This window comes from Oreochromis niloticus, linkage group LG15, assembly GCF_001858045.2.
Source record: "Oreochromis niloticus isolate F11D_XX linkage group LG15, O_niloticus_UMD_NMBU, whole genome shotgun sequence".
NCBI lineage: Eukaryota > Metazoa > Chordata > Actinopteri > Cichliformes > Cichlidae > Oreochromis > Oreochromis niloticus.
Genome location: NC_031980.2, coordinates 21,553,793 through 21,573,981, shown reverse-complemented (window position 1 = coordinate 21,573,981; position 20,189 = coordinate 21,553,793). Strand labels below are relative to the sequence as shown.

General features: G+C 38.9%; 1 protein-coding gene across 1 annotated transcript; it reads left to right on the top strand.

Moving 5' to 3' along the window:
• The first annotated feature begins 1,801 nt into the window (after positions 1-1,801).
• On the top strand, positions 1,802-19,770 carry trim54 (tripartite motif containing 54). The gene is made up of 8 exons (XM_005464806.4): positions 1,802-2,180; positions 2,914-3,092; positions 5,958-6,138; positions 9,494-9,589; positions 10,442-10,675; positions 15,974-15,996; positions 18,265-18,389; positions 18,658-19,770. The coding sequence occupies exons 1-8, from the start codon at positions 1,989-1,991 to the stop codon at positions 18,723-18,725; spliced, it is 1,098 nt and encodes a 365-aa protein (XP_005464863.1). The 5' UTR covers positions 1,802-1,988; the 3' UTR covers positions 18,726-19,770.
• Positions 19,771-20,189: the final 419 nt, after the last annotated feature.

Genomic DNA, 20,189 nt, shown 5'->3' with positions numbered 1-20,189 from the left:
TGAATGAGAGCCCAGTTGTATTTGGTGCTCTTAAGGGTGCAGGATGGGTTTTCTTTTTAATTAATGAAAAGTTTGTTGACAGGAAGGTAATCACAGAACGGTAACACGGAGGTCTTCAGCTTGAATCCCTGTGTTTGTATGTTTGGCTCACTCTGCAGCAGCCCTCCGCTCCGGACTATTAATAGTCCTGTTAGCCCATTAGCAGCTTAGTCCTGCCAACTCCATTCTGTTGATTAGCAAATACTTCAGGGTTTTGTTTTTGTTTTTTTGTCTGTCCCTGGGAACAGACCTCACTGCTGTATGCTGACAGGTTGAAGGCCACAAAGGGGTCTCTGGGTCACATTGTGGACGAGATCAGGCTTAGGTTCTGCATGAGTAATCAATTATAGTTTACCAGGTCAGAGCCTAGCATAAAAGTGATTGTACAACAGTTAATTCATAGCTACAGTGACAAAAAGAACATGTCCTGCCTCAATGTGCAGCATACAGTGAAATACAGATTCAGACTGCTTCATACATTTATAGACTTTACTATTCTTAATTTTAGGCCAGTAGTCAGCTTTCCTCTGCTCTTTAACATGACTGCATAGATAAACTTCACGTCTTTAGTATTAAATATTAATAATCACAACACATTACTTGATTTGTCTGATCACATTTTGCCCTCATATTAGTTAAAATGACTTGAGTGGTCCATAATATGATGTTGTTGTAGTTGCATCATAGTTATAGTTTGTTAAGTTTAAGCCCCAAAAAGAAATTCCTCAGCTGTCCCATCCTTTGATGCCCAAGCTACTGTATAAATGTGATATAATCTGAGGTTTTCTTGCACATTTGACACAGATATTCAATAAATGCTTTCTCCTGAGACTGAGGGTGCTGAGGTTAAACAGTAGATGGTGCTCTTGAGTCAGTTATCTATTCTCTGACTGATATTTCTGTATTTATATTGGAGTTTAAATGTCCTGTGAGCTGTTGTTTGTTTGGAGCTGCTTGGCCAGCGATTCTGTTCAGCTTTTTTCTTCTTCTGCTTCTCATGCTTGATGACTCAGTCGCACACCTTACATTTATATATTTAGTAGAGTGGAAAATTAATATAAAAAAGCAAAGAACCAAACTAAAATTTTAACTTTATTAGGATTTCTTTTAACAGTTGAACCATTTTGGTAAGATTTTTTTAAAAAGATGTTGACTTCTTACTGAATTGAATGTCGCCAAGAAACTTAAATCAGCCGTGGAAAAGAAAATGCTTTAAATGTGTTGACTTGTACCCGGCTCATTATTTAGCAAAGCTTTGTTGACTGAAGTTTGTTTTTAGAGGTTTTAATATTAAATATCTTTGATTAAACAATATTTTCACCCGAGTACACACTTTGCTTTGCTCCAAATAAGAAGAAGGCTTGTTGGAAACATACAGCACAACAAATACTCCACCTTTCTGACTAATCTCCTGGTGAGATTAGTCAGAAAGTTGGATGAACAGAGATGTTGCGCACTCGGCGTGTTCTGCAGGAACAAACAGACATCTAAGTTGAGTAATGCTTCAAGCTGTTTATGCCAGCATGCTAATCACCTGAAACTTTGCTGTCACAGGTTGCATTATGTCACCAGGATCCCCTCTGAAGTATCAGACTTCATAAAAATAGAATAATTTGAACCCAGATACCGAACCCTGCTGTGATCCCCTGCCACGCCCAGACTTTCAGGAACGCAGTTTAGACAGTAACCCAAGCCAGAACAAACTGAGGAGCTAAAAATACCAACAGAGGGACAGGCTGGCTGCTGTGGGCCTGAGGTGTGTGGGAGGGTCTTTACTTGGGCTTTAGGCAAGCTGGCTGTGGCATAAAGCGGTGGACATGGACAACTGTGGTTAGAAATGGCGTAACAGCTAAGTGGAAAATACTAAAACCAACTAACTTTACAGCCATTTGAGAGTAGAAGGGCAGAGCTTCCTGACGTCTTTGACATCTTCCTCACTGCCGGAGGTGATGAGCTTTGCTCTCGGCTTTAAGCACCCGACAGCAGGCAGCTCTGGGCCCGGTGCTGGAAGCGGAGCCACCATGGAGAATCTGGAAAAGCAGCTGATCTGTCCCGTCTGCCTGGAGATGTTCTCCAAACCTGTGGTCATCCTGCCCTGTCAGCACAACCTCTGCCGCAAGTGTGCCAATGACATCTTCCAGGTGAGACTGAAAGAAAAGAAGAAGAAGCCTTCGGGGTTTTTCAGTATTCAGAGATTACACTGTTAGTTTTAAAGGTTTTAGTTGGAGTTCCCCTTTATCTACACATCCTCAGAGTCTGCAGTGACCTTAGATTCACAGCTACAATGTGATCGAGTGAAAACCCAAACAGACAGTATTTATTTTGTCCTAGTCCACTCCCATGTTAGCAGATAGTATCTGTATATTAAACACGCTTTTGAAATTTAGAAATCACATTTAGTCATTTATCAACACCAACAACCTTATCTCAGAGGCTTTTTCTAATGTAAAAATATTTTCTTTCTTATAGATATATATTTTTTCTTTCTTATATGCAAATATATTTTTATTTCGACCTAAAAAATCTAATTTAGGGGCACAAAACATTGCAGTTAAATGGCCAGATGTCACGGCACACCTAACATCTGGCTCATGGAAAGTGGATCTGTGGCTGAGCTGAGGCCTCGACTGACGGTGCTGACTCAGGGTGAGTCAGCACCGTCAGTCGAGGCCAAATGTGGCCTGTGGAAAACTGCAGATGTGGGTCACATTTATTGCCATCTGGCTACCGATTCTTCAGTTTAATAAAAGTCAAAGCAGAGTCTTCCTCTCTCTTCACTGATACTGGGTTCATATGTGCAACCAAACAGAAATCCACCAGTGAAGCAGTCTGAAGCAGTTTGTTGTTTGTTTTTTCCCCCCCTCTTAAATCCAGTCAGCTAATCCTCTGTGGCATTCCCGTGGTTCCTCCAGTGCGACGGCCAGTGGCGGTCGCTTTCGCTGTCCGTCGTGCCGCCATGAGGTGGTGCTCGACCGCCATGGAGTCTATGGCCTCCAGAGGAACCTGCTGGTGGAGAACATTATCGACATCTACAGACAGCAGGAGTCCTCCAGGTGAATGACCCAGAGAGGGAGGGTTGAAAGAAGGGGTAGTAACCCAGGCAAATGTTTCTTTTAGTGAACTTTTTAAATCATCACATGTACATATTTGAGGGGGCACACTAGCATTGTAGCGATGTCTCAATACAGCCACAGGATTGCTCTGATGAAGCTGTGCCTCTTAATTAATGAAGTCTAAGCAGAGTTAGGCTTGTTCTGTTTGTTTTTTTTGTTGTTTTGCAAATACCAGATACAATGGTATGTTGGAGATAAAATACTCAGTTTGAGACAGTTTTTTCTTCTCTTGCTTCTGTATGACATCATTGAGAGGGTATTAATAATCTGCTCATCTCAGGCCCAGACTCAGTGGCCCAGACTCAGAAGCCACACCCACCTACTATTCAAGCTTCTGTTTGCAGGAGCCGGCCAATCAGGAGAGAGATGTCTTGAAGGGAGAGAATCTGAAACAGCATGTTCAGTTTTTGAATCCACCTTTCCAGTAATATTTGTTAGTTGTATTAAACCAAAGTCAAGTAGTTGTACCACTGGACACCCAAGACAACCTCTGTTTATATTTCTTGTTGTTACTATGGGACTCACCTTCCTGTGTCTTCCTCAGAAACATTTATCTCATTAAACCAATCCTGATTCACTACTAACTGCCACGTCCAATCCGGGTAAACTCACAAAAGTTAATCAGTGCAAGTTCATCCAACTAATTTATTTTATATTACATTATTATTATGTAATGAGATTAATACAAATCTAAGTAATCAGAAAAATCATAAAAATTAAACATTATACTGTTTGTAAAACTTGAAATTCTTCGTTCATCGTTTAAAAACACTAACATGTTTATCGAGAGTGCACTTAGCTGTAGTAATGAGTGACTGCCTGCAGAGAGCAGCATCATATTGTATTACAGCAGGTTTGTGGGTTTGCATGTTTGTCAGCAGAGCAGAGGTGATGTATGCATATACTGTATGTTGTGTTCTTGTTTATTGTGGCTGATATGAAGTATATTTAGCAGTAATGACAAAGCCATGCATGCTTACATAATCAACATCATCATAATCAAATAAACAACATTTTAGCGTTCATTTTTGGGTGATTTGTCTCTCCTTTATTCCCAGAGACATATTTAAAGACAAAATCAAGCACAAGTCACTCAGTTTTGAAGTACTGACTAAAATATGTTAGCCAGTCTTGAGACACGTGTCGGTTTTATATTTTATTGTATTTTCTTTATTGGTATATTAATACATTTTGATGCACAGGTTGATGATTACAGGTGAATGATGTGTTGTGTGCACAAGGAAACATGTTGGAAATATGAAGAGTGTCTTTTGTATTGATACATGAGAAAAAGAAACTTCTGATGCTTTCGCTGTAGTAACAGATTGTTACAGATTGTTGCAGTAACACATTCGATTTTTAATAATAGGTAGACAGAAAGATCTTTACTATTTAGATTTTTGCTGAAGAAACCCAAATTCTGAACCAGATCTAAAAGTAGAGTCGTTTTCTATGAGTGTATCAACCAGAATCAGTTATCAAATATTTCCCCAGCATGACTCATGTGGAACCTGATACTGTAACTGTTCCACCTGAGTATAACCAATACCCGAGCACTGTAGAAATGATAGTATGACAGTTGTTTCCACACGCATGCACTTTGTATAAAAAGTAAAGCGTTTCAAGCAGCAGCCTCTTTACTACATCTGCTCTCCACACTTACTACAACAGATCATCCTCAGTGTAACTTTGTCTCTTCCTCTCAGAATAGAAGCTGAATGAGTCAGTGATAAAAAAGAAGAGCGACAGGAGTCCCCTCGTTATCCGTGTGGGCTAAAATAGATGTGATTGTTCACACGGATGGTCACAAATCTTTTGTAACTTGTGGTTTTCTCATCATTTTTTCACACGTGAAAAATATTATCATAACTTAATCATCGTTTCTGTCAGAGACGCCTGCGTCAGAGTACAAAGGACAGTTTATTTCATGAAATTTAGCTGTTGTTTCTCGGAAGCTACAGAATTATCCATGTCCGTGTCAGCTTCTTTTTTTAAATGAAATGTCTGGCAGTGATCAATCTGGGAGGAGAATGATGTCAAATCACACGCACAAAAATAAAGGAGACAGCAATGATAATGACCTTTATATACATACACTATTCTTGTATATATTAAAGCTATAATAAAGGAAACCAGCTGAGCTGTAAGTGAGCAGTGACATTCCTGATTTGCAGGTGGCAAAGAGACAGCTGCCACCTCTGCCAAACTCTTTATGCAGTTCTTCCATCATCCACTGACGTCAAAATACGTCAGTGATAACAGAAGTAAACTAAGCTGCTTCAACAATACAGACAATGATGCCAAGTCTTGTGCATGCTGTGCATGGGAATGAGATTACAAATTAGCCAAGTTTCCTTTTAGTCTCATTTCAAGGGTATTAAAATGATGGCTAACAGCTTATAAAAAAAGACCTACTTCTGGATTATTTTGTAAGTGAAACACTGGTTTTCATCTGAACTTTCTATGTGCTTTAGGGAGTACTGTGCAACTGCCCTTGCAGATGCAGGCTGCTGCAGGCTATCTACAGGGGTGGGATGTTAAATTTAAGACATTTTTTACAACCTTATTCATATTTACTGTAAAGGAGTCTAAGACATTTTAATTACAGGCTGCTTTAAGTTAAAGATTGACCTAAAATATACTTTTTTCACTGTTAATATGTTAAGGTAAATATTAAAACTGACTACAAATGGGTGTGATACTGACAGAAACCTGTTATATAAACACACCAGGCTTTTATGACCACATCCAAATTTTCCTGGAGCAATCCTTACATTAAACATGATATTTTTTTGTGTCTTGCAGACTTGTTAGCATGAAACCAGAGCAGCAGCAGCAGCAGCTCATGTGTGAAGAACATGAAGACGAGAAGATCAACATCTACTGCTTGTCCTGCCAGACGCCGACCTGCTCCATGTGCAAAGTGTTCGGACAGCACAGAGACTGTGACGTGGCTCCGCTCGGCACCGTCTACATGAGACAGAAGGTGAAGGACAGTTACGGCATACAGTTTGCACTTCACGCCACTTCACGTCTGACTAAACCAAGTTGTTTTCGCTCTCTTACCTCTCCTTTTAACCAGTCTTTATTCTAACTGGCCGACCCTTGCAAACAGAAGGTTTAAACAGCAGGTGGGTGATGCTCGTATATTGTAAATATCATGAGAAATGACATTATAGAGCAAACAGTAGGAACAATACTGGTTAAACAGCCTCAATAGATCCACTTTAAACTTGCTCATAGCACATTACTGACAATTAAGCACTACTGGACATTCCTATCTCTGGTTGCCTAGGTAACCCTTTGATGTGTTTACCACACTGTCACATCTCACATGGTGCACTTCACTGTTGCTTCAGTCACTTGCTTAAAAGTTTGGGAAAGTTTGAGTCTGGATCTGCGCACTTTGTTTCTGCAGCAGTTATTTTACATGTAGTCGACTGTCACCGATGTCACTGACTTTCTGTGGTCACAACATCAGTAGAAACATGCCAATATGTCGTATCACTTATGCCTTCAATACTTTATTAATTCACTGCCCCCACACATTGAAATTTATAATAAAACGTACAGCTTTCTAAATGAATCCCCTCAGCATCACCACTACAAAACTTATAAAATGAATCATTGTTAAATAGAACTGAAGTCAACTAATGTGTATCGATGAAGAAGAAGAAGCAGCTCAGGGTGGAGAGGATGGTAGCCAGCTCAAGAAAATAATTAAATGAGCTGATTACAATTTACACATTATCTAAATATGAAGTTAGAAATATGAACAACACAGATAATCAGGTCAGCTTTCAAAATAAAACACTGCTTGCTGAAATAAATGCCCCATCTTTGTTTTCCCAGGGTTCATTTGTGATTCTCACCCCTTATTTCCATCTCATACTTTAAATGAGCCCAGTCCAATTCACATTTCCACCCTCAAACAAACTTCTTTTACCTTCATTTAATTTTATTTTCAGCTTAGTTGCAGAGAGCCCTGCTCCGAGAGCTTGAGCCTGTTTAAAGGTCAAATCACCACAGAGTTGGTAAAATAGTCTCTATCATGAAAAATACAGGTTAGTGTGTTCATACGATGACCTTTATCTTCCAGCATTTTTTGTCTTATTTCTATTTTTACATTTTTCCTCTTCCTCTTCAAGCAAGATGCACACCAGTTCCCACTGTGGAAACCAGTTAATGACTAAAAAGAGAAGACACAGCAACTGTTAGGATGAGAATTTTAAGACATTTTTAACCTCAATTTTGATTATTCTGATAAAAACTTAAGACCTTAGATTATAAATGACTTTGTGTTTATGATGCAGCTAAAACAAGACCAAGAGCTGACTGATCGAATACTCAGAGCACATGAACAGCATACGTATACCCACTAAAATCAAGGCGTCGGTACATGTACATGATCATCTGTCCATCTAAACATCAGTGGCATTGCTCTGTGCACAGAATTAAAGTGCAACTTCTGTTTTTCAACACACAAAGTCACACAAAGACAAAGTGCAGCAGTTTTGTCATGCAGATGGCAGCAGCAGCAGCGTCCGGCATGTTATCGAGCAGTTGGCTTTGTTGACATTTCAGTGCCGGCCTCTCCATCTCTCACTCTGCATCTGATTCACTCATCTGAAATTTAGATGAGGCTCCTGAAAGTTGTTGATTCCCCATCTTTGTGCAATCTGAAAAACAAAAAAGTTTGGTGATCTCATTTGGCCGGCACAGAAGCGAGAGTGTTTGTTACACGAGCAGCTCATCAAATCGCACTCTAACTGTAAAGTGGCTGTAAAAGACTATAAAAATATGCATGATGTCATAAGATACTCTAAGCAGATGCATGTTGATGACTCATGTTGTTGTTGTGCTTGCTGGTGGTGGCGGTTACTAATGAGAAAGTAATCATCCTGCGGAGCAATCCTGTGATTACTATGAGAGAGGTTTAAGTTAAAGTCAGCATCTACGAGAATGATAAGACACTCAGCGGTCGACTGTCAGATTTTCTTGTAGGTGGAATTTATTTCTATTTTATTTTCTGTGATTTTTTCCTCCATAAAATGTCTGTCCCAAAGCAAAAGTTGAAGCTGTCTTTGCAGTCCAAATAGAAGTAGTTTAAATATCAAAAAAACAAGGAAAAATAGTGAAAATCTAGAAAGCTGAGCATTTTCAGCTACTCAAAGTAATCATGGACCTCTGATCTGAATTAAAGGAATGAAACCAACCACTTCTGGACAAAAGTGCATTTTTCCAAAACACAAAACACACAGACTGTTAAATATGAATAACAATTAAAAAAAAAATACATAGTATTTAAGAAAAATAGTGGTACTGAAGTGTTTTACTTCAGCTGAAACGTCTAATTTAAAAAATTGAACTGAGGCTCTGACAGTATTTTATCAGCTTATAATGTCACCATGAATACAACAGAGTGCCTCTCAGTTAAGAATACCAGAGTAACAGTGACGCAGTAGCTCATCCGGCTCATGGCTCGTCATAATTCACAGGTTACTGTAAAGTGTGAAGTACAGAAAGAACATGATGTTTTCTCGGCATTGGCTTGCTGTATTGTGAGAATTAAAATCCACTGAGAACGAAGAAATGTGACCTTGACCTTGAGCAGAATTTGGCTGAAGACCTTTGAGGTGATTGTCATTGTTTGTAAGTTTTACTAAATTCTGAGCAACACTGTAGGAAGAGTAGCGATTCTTATGAATTGTGAATGTCCATAAAACACCTCACCACTGTGTAAGATCCACTGCAGCTTTGGTAGGATGTACTAAATAGAATGTCAAATATTTAGAAAATATGTAGGGAAACCTCTAAAAAGTCATTTTAAAGAAGATGCTGATGCAGCAAGCTGGTGTTACTCGGGTAGATCGTTCCATATCTGAGGAGCCTGAAGAGCAAACACTAGATAAAGCTTAAAAATCCCTCCTGAAACACATGTTGGGTCATTAAAATCTGGGTAATGGACTCACTTTTTCTGCATTATGATGAATTTAACACTTATTGATTTATTTTTAGTTGGTAGATGTAAAAGATGATTTCAATAGTCTAACTGAAGGGAAAGAAAATGATTCATAATTGTTTGAGTGTCTTAATAATTTGAATATATCTTGAAAAGCTCTTCTTGGATGATTATAACAGGGCTGGATGACATTTATTTGTTTATTCACTGGCAAGAAATAACAGACCATTTCCTGACAGCTGATTTCATTGCTGACGGATATGATGTTATCAAAGCTGACAAATTCAAACACATTAGGTTTGTTTTTGTAATATTTTTTTCGCTGTTAACTTTAAGTTTCCATATTAACTGATGTCGCTGATGCTCTGAATGTTTGCAGACGGAGCTGAGTGACGGCATTGCGATCTTGGTGGCCAGTAATGACAACGTCCAGGCAGTCATCTCTCAGATGGAAGCAATCTGCCGCACCATAGAGGTTAGACGTAAACACATGAGGCGCAAAGGATGCAGTTTCATGTCTAAATCCAGCCGCTTTAGCTATACGAGTATATAAGGGTCGCTGAAGAAAACACAATGAAGGGGCTGAGTTAGTAGGGTAAAATACTGAGAATAAAAACTTGAAAGTTTGGGATTAAACTCATAAATTTGTGAGAAGAAAAACTGTTAAATTTAAGAAAGAAATTATATATTTATGAGGAAAAACTGATTTATTAGAAATATGCAAAAATACAAGTTACACGACAATGAAAGTTATATGAATGAAATTCACATAAAACAACTCGAATCAGTTACTGAAGAGAGATCATTACCACATTATGTGATCCCTGTTTTGTTTTTTGTCCCTGCTGCATTTGTTGTTTCCTCTCATTTCTGTACTGCCTTAAAAAGCATAATTTAATTTTTTTAAGGATAATTATTTCCTTAAAGAGACAAACAGTAATCAGTAGATGAAATCAGTCTATCCTGGATCAAATTTAGCTAATGCAAAATGTGGTGTGATAACATGAATTTCTGCAATAAACTGAAATTGATTTCTCAGTTACAAAAAAGGGCTGAAAAGTCATGAAGTTGCTGTGACTGAGGCTAGAGACCACAGACCAGCTGTGTTGTGGTTTCTGCGATTTAGTTTTTGCATCTTAAAGGAAAGACACACTGGTTTGGGTGACATCATGGTGGATACATCCATGTTTAATCATTGATACTGATATTAACCAGAAAACAATGACGGTGAAGTTTAAGTGGGACTGATAGTTAGAAAATATCACTACATTAAATTTCACACAGGAACTGCTCAAATGACTAACGCCGTCACGCCATCATTCTTTAGGAAAACGGCCAGCGGCAGAGAGAACACCTGAGCGGCCACTTTGAACGTTTGGTGTCCATCTTGGAGGAGCGGAAGCAGGAGCTGGTGGGTCTCATCACCAGAGAACAGGATGAAAAGCTCAAACATGTTCAGTCGCTCATCCGTCAGCACAGCGATCACCTGGAGGTGGGCGTCACGCTGGTCGAGTCAGGCATACAGTCCATGGAGGAGCCGCACATGCCTCTGTTCATACAGGTGGGAAAAAACTGCAGTTTCTCAAGGTGATTCCTTGTGTTTCCAGACTTGATCAAAAATGACTGTCCCGTTTTTCTCTCACAGTACACCTCCAATTTTGCAATTGTGAGGTGTGTGTCTAAACATTCACATTTATAGAAATATACATCTTTGAAACATAAGGTGGACAGCCTAAAGTCAAATGTCTGCATCGTTACAAAGAAATGTTTCTGTAGTAAATCAAAGTAAGGCATCAGCACGGCTCCTCGTCTTTCCATTGCTTCGGTATCATTTGACAGGACGTGGTTGTTGTTCCTCTTTTCAGTAGGAGGACTGTAAACGTAACCATGATTCAAACCTCTGGCTCAGATGAAATGAACAGCTCACACAATAAGCCTCATTATGCAATCCATTCTTAACGACTTGTAATGTCACACTTCCTGGTGCAAAATACAAAAAAGAGTCCAGAAATTTGTGCCTCCAATTTTTCCACTTCTAAGTCTTCCAGCAAGCGATTGATTCGTTGATTCTTATTATATTTTTTTTATTGAATATTATTAAGTGGGCAAAATATTTCTGCTGGAAAAGGGACCAACAGTGTGGACAGTGTGGACAGGCCTCCGGGGTCCAGGCCCATCCTATGAGTCGCTGTACCTCCTCACTTCAATTATAATGTGCACTAATTCATACAGTTTGGTAATGGAAAACTTAAGACACAGATTTAACCAATGAGGTAATGGGTTTGCAAAAGAGTGCTTCTGTAGCAACATGAGGGAGGAGGACACCGAGTGGACGGGCTTGTGCTTGGGGAAGTACTCCTTTCAAAGTGTCTCAGTGAAACTAAATCAAAGGAAATTTATCAGCTTGTCAGACTAGTTTTAAAGCTTTATGCTCCTTGAAAATTTGCAAAACAAATAGAAATGTGTTGTTCTAGTGTGTGGTGAGTTCACTGATCCACTTCTACTCACAGAGAAAATGCCTCCATTTTTATAACAGTGGATACATTTCTCTATGATTATACTGGCACGCTATACATGTATGCTTGTAAATATGCATTGCATTTATTTATTTTTTATTTATTTTTTTTTTGAGAATAGCAAAGTGGATTGAGTCAAATGCCTCTCCATGAAAGTTGGTTGCCGGTCCAGTTTGCACGCTATGCTGGTATCTAGTTCATGATGAAAATTTTTACACTTTAATAAATTTTTACTATAAATTTTTACACTCTAATTTGAATGTACTAAAATCATTACTGCAATTTTTTTGTCCCATTTAGAGTCAAACCTGTACTACATTTAGCTTCTTTTTAAACCATTATTTTTTAGCTGTTCCATTACCAGCAACCCCACTATCATTAATCTTTGCTGGTTATCACTTTCAGATGTCTGTGTCTAACTACCTGAAGTGTTCGTTAATTACTTTGCATTTTTCCATCCTAATCTATTTATATTGACGATTTATCCAATATTTATAGCTATGTCAACATCTTATCTGCTACTTCAGAGATCTATTTCAAACATCTGTTTTATTGATTAGCACCAGCAAACCCTTTATTACTCTTAGCCCATCATTAAAGCCTTTAAATTTAGCCAACAGGTAATTCCAGCCAAACAGTAATTACTGTTCATTTGTTTTCCAACCACTTTGCTGCCCTTTTAATGCGTTTTCTTTAAATACGTTTCTGGGATTTGTTCCCATAATTACAGTTAATACACGAACAAATAATTACAATGAAATGGAAAAAAAACCATTTCAAGCCTGCATAATGTGCAAAAGTATGCCTGAAAGATGGTCAGAGTGTTATTTACCATCAAGAAAGATTAAAAAAAAAAATTATTTTTGTATTTAAATAATAATTCCTGTTTTTAGCTGACAGCTTAATTCATTTTTCCACATCAGCCTCCAGGCTTCCTTAAATACCTCGCTGCTCGATAACACCTGGCCCTCTTTTAATTATGTTAAAGCAACCAATGACAAAACAGCACCACAGACGTATGTTTAAATCAACAGTTTATTTTGTTATTTATTTATTTAACAGTCTCACGGCACTCTTCACGTGCTCCTCCGCTTTCCCTCTACTCATCGATATTTTCCCAGCCTCGGCTCTCATTAGACAGGATAATCCATGCTCAGTGGTCCCCGGGCCACTGATGATCAAGAGCTTTATGTACACAGCCGCAGGGCGAGGAGGGATACTGGAGGAGCGAGCCCAGCGGGATGCCTCTCCATCGGGCGCTCTGCTTCAACAACACCCCCAAGGACACATGAGTCTCCTCTGGTCCTGAATAGCTTAAAGGCAAACATCATCTCTGACGCTCCCGTGATTAATTCACACTCGTGTAGAGATAATGAGAAGCAGGTCAGCCCCTCAAGTACACCGCATTGATCCACCAATCAATCACATGCTCATACATTTTGATGTATTCCATATGCACATTCAATGTATGGACATTGAACAAAACACACTTAATTATGTAGAAAACACACAATAACTAGCTCAGCCTGAGCACGGGGATGCTCAGCAAGAATAAATTAAATTAACTGATTTGTTTTCCTGCTGTTTTAATCATTGTGTATCTGTAGGTGTTCTTAAAAATTACTACTTCAGCTGTAGCTCAAATTAATAAGAACCGGGCTGACGGAGCAGCAGCACGGTGTGATGGTGATAATGAAAATAAACACCACGGAGTCACTGCAGGAGACGAGTTTAACTCATGTTGAGGAATCTCAAAATTACTCACGAAGCATCTTTGAACTTTTCATCCTTTGTGATGTGCCCTTGTGTAAGTGGAGCAAATTTAACAACAACAGCTGAAGAACATCAAAACTGGCCTACAGCTATACATGAGTCACACTTTAGATTAAAAAAACATTTATTTATACTGGCATTGCATGCAAACAGTTCATCTTCATTCTGAAACATGCTCTGAGGAGATTTCAATTGATGCACTTTTTGCAAACTGGGTCTGATTTTTCCATTTCCTGTAATTAGTTTTTTTGTTTATGGTTATTATGGGAACTGCTCATTTCCAGCTCTGTATTTTTTCCATTTAAAGTTCAAGGTAATCCTTATTTAAGTATATAAGTATATAAGTATTGCCTTCTGTATGGAAGGAGCCATTTTACCCACAGTGTTCAATACTGTCTTTTTGCCATAGTCAGAATAAACAGGTACAGCTGAAATTTTGAAACTTTTTCAATTTTGGGTATTCAACAATAGAAATGAAATGAAAATATTAATAATGGAACATCCTTTTCAAACAGTTTTTCTTATAACCAAAAGAAAAAGAAGCAGAAATTTAATTTTAACTATTCTTTTAGTGAGTTTTATGTTAATGACTCAAGAATTAAACACATCTTTGCCTATGAAATAATCAGAAATACTGTATGTCTAGATGTCTAACAGGTACTGTAAGGGTAACATACTCTTGCTTTAACTATATCTCAGTCCTCTCTCAGTGACATCATACAGAGCCAGGAGTACAAATAAAACTGTCTAAAAGCTTACATACAGTTACCTCGTTATTTGAAACTTTAGCATGTTCAATATGATCATTCATTATTATAACAGTATACATACACAATAAACTATATACACTTTAAGCTGGCTCCACATTTGGGTTTTGCAGATGTTAACATTGGAATGTGCTTCCTGATGCAATCCCAAAGGGCCAAACAAAAAGTCACACTCTAACATTTTTTGGATCACCTTTAGCTTTGATGACAGCACACAGTCACCAAGGTATTGTTTAAATATTTTACGGTATTGTTATAGCCTTTTTCCATCCACAGTAGTGCTAATTTTTAACCAACATCTTGTACTGATGATGCGTAAAGTCTTCTCTAACACGTGCCAAAGATTCTTAATGGAGCTAGTGTGGACACTGTGGTGGCCAGTCCATATGTGAGAATGATGCCTCATGCACCCTGAATCACCCTTTGAAAATCTGAGCCAAATGAATTCTGGAATTGTCATCTTGAAATACAGCCATGCCATCAGGGAAGAGATAATCCACTCATGGAAAATCCTGGTTCATTCAGTGTATTCATGTAGTCAGTTCACCTCATCTTTAAGAGGTGAGAACTTGTGGGAGGTTCGTACCTCTTAAATATAGCGTAAGTAGCTCAGGCTGGAGATGCTACTCGTCACATCAGAAGTTACCTGATGATGTGGTTAAAAAATCTGATAGTACGCCTCCTCGATGCCTCCTAAATAAGGTGTTTTGAGCAAGTACTGGAGGAAGACCCTGGGGCAGGCCCACGACACACTGGAGAGATTATCTCATCTGACTTGGGAATGCTTTGGTTTCCCTCCCAGAAGAGCTGGTGGACACAGCCCGAGAGAGGGAGGTCTGTCCCTTATCTAGGTCCAGATAGGCGATGGAAATATCCCATCCATGATGATTAAGTCTGGCAAAATAGGTAAAAGCATAACAGGTTGGCATTCTTCAAGAAGCCTGCCAAGAGGCAGTGGTCAAATGAGTATTTCAAACCAAACAGAAGCCCTAAAATTTCAATGATGGTGTTTTCAGCTGGACTAAAAGAACAGGTTGGTTGGCCTGTTTGTGAATATTTTACCATCATTACAACACATCTATTCCACTAATCTAGATTTATGCAGATTTTGTCAGAATGAATCCAGCTAAAACTTTCTCAGTCAGCTGCCTGAATCAGTTTTTACCACCTGAAAAAAAGTGAATAATAAAGATCATATTCACGCCTTTCACTTTAGACAGAGCACACATGATTGAATGCGATGTTGTAAAATGTAGATGGACTAACGTAAATGTGTTTTCATAAGCTCCAAGTATTAGTATCATTACAGATATTCAGGCCCTTTTATGGAAAAAAAGTTTCATGGCACACTTTGAGGACTGATTAAAACCTGAAATAAGTTCATAAAACCCGAGAGCCGACAGTTGGATGACCCACGTGTCCCTGAAGAGACGAGCAGGTTGTTACTAAATTCGGCATCTTTACTGCTGATGTCTGCGTCACTGCGTCTCCACGGAGAGAAGTGTGTGTGTGTCTGCCGATGCGTTTGTAGGAGAGAGAAAGTCTGAGCCTCAGGTGTCGCTGTTTTATGTTCAGCTCCATCCTCTGCCAGAACAGGTGTTAAAGAAGATAGAGCAAGTGGAAGCAGGTAGTAAACACCATCAGGCCATTCTGGCAGCTGCCAGTGTTAAAAAATCCATGTTTTCATTTAGCACGGTGACGTCTATGACAAATACTTGTGACAGATGTTGTTGGCAGAGATGACTGAAGCACAATGTGATTAACTTTGTCTCTTTCCTCTTTTCTACTTTTCTCCACTACCAGAGCGCCCAAGCCATACTGGAAAAGTAAGTGCTCGTTGATGAAGCTCTGATTGTGAATGTGCTCATTCCGTCCTGCATTTCTGTCAAATATTTTACTTTTTACTTTGAGAAGTTTATCTAACCTTAATTTTTAACCCAGCCAGCTTCAGTCTAGATCAGGGGTGTTGAACTCCAGGCCTCGAGGGCCGGTGTCCTGCAGGTTTTAGATAAAACTCTGGGTCAACACACCTGAATCAAATGATTAGTTCATTAACAGGCTTCTGGAGAACCTCAAGACATGTTGGGGAGGTCATTTAGCCATTTAAATCAGCTGTGTTGGATCAAGGACACATCTAAAGCCTGCAGGACACCGGCCCTCGAGGCCTGGAGTTGGACACCTGTGGTCTAGATGGAGTCCAGTAAAAAGTGTCTCACAAATACATTTTCATAGGTTTGGGAAAGCTTTCCATCCTTAAGGTGTTCAATCATTTCACTGATATGAACTCCCACATTAAATCGCTCAACAGTCTACACTGATATGGACCGAGTAATGTGTTAGGAATGAAAGAACGCCGCATTGTTTGATAGGAATGAAAAATCATCAACCTACAGAGGGCTGAATTCAAAGACATCTTGAAAATCAAAGTGAAAAAAGTCAGTTTTGCCGAAATTCCATTGCAGAAACTCAAAGTGGTACTCGGTAGTTTGTAAGTCCCCCACATGCCTCTATACCTCCATAGCAGCGTCAAGGCATGCACCTAATGAGACGATGGACGGTGTCCTGGAGGATCTGCTCCTAGATCTGCACCAGGGCTTTACTGTGGTCCCGGACAGTCTGTGGTGCATCCTGGCACCGCTGGATGGACTGATGCGTGTCCCAGATGTGTTCTGTTGGATTTAGGTCAAGTCAGCATGGGGGACAGTCAGTGGTGTCACTTCCTTCATCCTCCAGGAACCAACTGTATGCTTCTGCCACTGCACTAGTGTAGGGTCTGACAATGGCTCCAAGGATTTCATCCCAATACCTAAGTGCCGTTGCTTAGCCTGTAGAGGTCTGTGCATCCCTCCATGGATATTCTTCTCCAAAACATCACTGAACCACCACCAAGCTGAATGATGTTATAGGTGGCATAAAGTTCTCCACAGCTTCTCCAGACCCCTTCACATCTGGCACACATGCTTGCGGTGAACCTGCTCTTTTTTTTAAGGAAAACAAACTTTTGTAGCTGAAATGTTTGAGTAAACCTGCTTCTCAAAGGCGCCTCCCCTGAAAAAAGCGTTTGCTTTTGCAAAGCACAACAACAACGACCAATAAAAAGAGCAAAAATGAGCAGAACACACTTCAAAAATCAATTTATAGTGACTGATACAATATTAATTGATTATATATACAGCGTAGATTTTGTCTTAACCTTCCCCAGCAGTCGTTCCTTCTCTGTCAGATATTTGGCCCTTTCATACTAATTACTTGTGGAACAGACGGTTTGGCCACGAGATCGAAACACCAAACAATGCTGCAGTCAGCGAGCAGCCACGCGGGGACACCTGGAGGTCAGCGTGCGTTTGCTTTGCTGATAGATCGAGTCACATTTGGCCTTTTACTTGAAATCGGCATCAGTCTCTGAGATGGAAGTCTGCCTGATTAAATACTTAGCGCTGGTTTTATTGATCCAACACTGGCTGCAGATTAGAAGCAATTAAACAAAAATGAGTTTAACATGACTGAGCATGTCTTATTTTTAATATTGACCTGTATATCTGTGTGAATATCTACAGTATGCCAGTGGTGACACACTGTCTATTATTACTAGCAGTGAGAGTCTGAGGGATTGTTAAAGCATTTATTGCTCGAGTTTGATGTGAGTTTAAAATGCTTCAAAATAAAATTTCATTTTGTGCTAAATACAGCAGCCTTTTTATGTGCTTTACTGTTTTGTTGTTGTTTTACTCGTGTGATATTTACACTTCAAGTAAGAATAATTCATTTAATTTAAGAACACTATGATCATTTTCTTAAAAATGTGCAGTTACTTTTTATCTGCTACAAACTCATAAATTCACTTTCTTGCTTTCTGCAATTTCCATGTTAAAACTCAGGCTTATAGTAAAGTAACATTAAAAGTGTTTTTTGGGGTTTGGCTTTTAAAACTTTGAAAATAAAATGCTTCACTTTTACTGCAGACTTAGCAGTTTAGTCTGATGCAGCACATCTCTTTACATGAGATTTCAGTTCTGTTTTGTTTTTAAAGGGGGATAAGCTTTTGCAGCTAAAATGTTTGAGCCTTGCTATGAAGTCTCTGCGTTTGTTTACAGAATGGCGGTGATGGCGAGAGCCTCGAAGTTGGAGCTCCCAGAGCTCGGTTATGAGAGTATGAGCCACTTCGTCATCGATATCGATGACCTCGCTGACACGCTGAGAAACATCAACTTCTGCTGCAGTATGTAGTTAATGTGGTTACATATACCTAATTTAAATAGTTGGAAAACAAAACGGATGGATACTAACTTCCCCTTGATTTGTAAGTCATATTTATAAATCGTATTTTTAAAAATGTCTTTGAAATTGCTGAAAAGAAAATCCTCACATGGACTAAAATCATTGACCTGAGCACATGAAAAACCACACTGAAGTTTCAGCACAAATAAATTGAGTCTATGTCACTCTTATGTTATATGAGGTGACTTCAACATGTTTGTGTGTTTCAGGTGTGGCAGGTGATGAAGAGGATTTTGAAGAAGTGGAGGAAGAGTTAGACTTTGGCTCCAGATTTTAAGACCAAAGGGCAAAGATGCTGATTACTTTTGACTGACTTCAGTGGAGATTTTTAAAAGTTGTCAGAGATGCTGAACGAACAGGCTGTTGACCTGCAATCGATAAACCAAGGCCGTGTAGTGTGTGCGATTTTGGTTTTGAGCGTGTCAGATTGCTCCTCACAGTAGTTGTTCCGCTTCTAGTTCTTGACCATCAGTCGCAGAAGAATAATATAATCACATTTTCACAATCAGGCTTTACATGTTAGAGGACAGAATGTATTTGAGTTTTAGCTCTGAGGACCAATTTTAGTAGTTTATTTAAAGACTGAAATATCATTTGGGAAATGTGACAAATGTTCATTATACACCTTTCCACAATAAATAGGGAATGTGTGTATACATATGTTCAAAAAAAAATGTTCCCTAGCGAAGCTACAACAATGTTTATATATTGTAATGATTGTATGATAAAGAAAGGGGGTGTTTGTACTTCTGCCGAGGAGGCAATGTGATTGGTTTGTCTGTTTGATACCAGGAGTCACTCAAAAAAGTCAACAAACTTTTGCACCATATTTACAGAAATAGGCATAAAATGAAATAGAAATAAAGAAGAAAATCCATATTCACGCATGTCATGAAGAGAATTTTAAACCATAGTTGTAGTAATGCTCGTGTTTACTGGTGGCTGTGGAAACAGAGGAAGCTCATTTTTGATGCTTTTTGGTTTAACTTTTTTAATCAGGAAGTGAAACTCTTGAGATTAAGAATCTCCTTTTTGCAGCAGCGTCGTGGGACAAGCCGGATTAACCCAGCATGCTTTTCACTCAGAGTCTAATTTGCTTTGAAATTGGGCTGAGGATCTCAATATTGTTCCCATCCCTGCTTTAGTCTCAGGTGCTGAAACACATTTGTTTTGCTGATTTTTGCAAATTACTTCCACGTTTGTGAAGTGTGGATGTTTCAAGAGACAGACATATTATGCAGAGAATCCTGAATTAAAATCAGAGGGAGCGTTTTAAAACTGTATTTTGTGGCAAAGTCATTAAACTGTTTTCATGTTTCTTATCTTTGATTTGACTGGATTTCCCTGCTGAACCCATACATGTAGTTTTTAAATCCTAGTTAACAATAAAATTAAAACTATTTTAGAAAATGCTTCAATTTTCCAGACGTGTGTTAAGATCACTGCTGAGTGGTGGGTCCTGCTTGTAGAAGGACATCAGTAATATGACTGCCTTTTTTCCCTCATGTTGCTTCATTGTCAGTGATTATGTTTGGTGGCAAAGTTCACATATTAAACAAATGACATCATCTCAAACCTCATCTCAACACAAACACTCGGGTTGTTCTGGTAATGATGCTAGTCATGATGCTTTTTGATAACATTCAAAATCAAAGGTTTTGAGCTTTTACAGAAACTGAACTCTTAGATGTTGGAAATTTGATAGTTGTAGTTTGAAACCAAACACCATCTTTGTGGAGAG

Bases quoted from the DNA above. Each gene is read 5' to 3' on its own strand.
- trim54 (XM_005464806.4), top strand. From the start codon at position 1,989: ATGAGCTTTGCTCTCGGCTTTAAGCACCCGACAGCAGGCAGCTCTGGG. The intron at 2,181-2,913 runs GTGAGACTGAAA...TCTTAAATCCAG, and splicing joins GTGCCAATGACATCTTCCAG to TCAGCTAATCCTCTGTGGCA. The intron at 10,676-15,973 runs GTGGGAAAAAAC...CTCCACTACCAG, and splicing joins ACATGCCTCTGTTCATACAG to AGCGCCCAAGCCATACTGGA.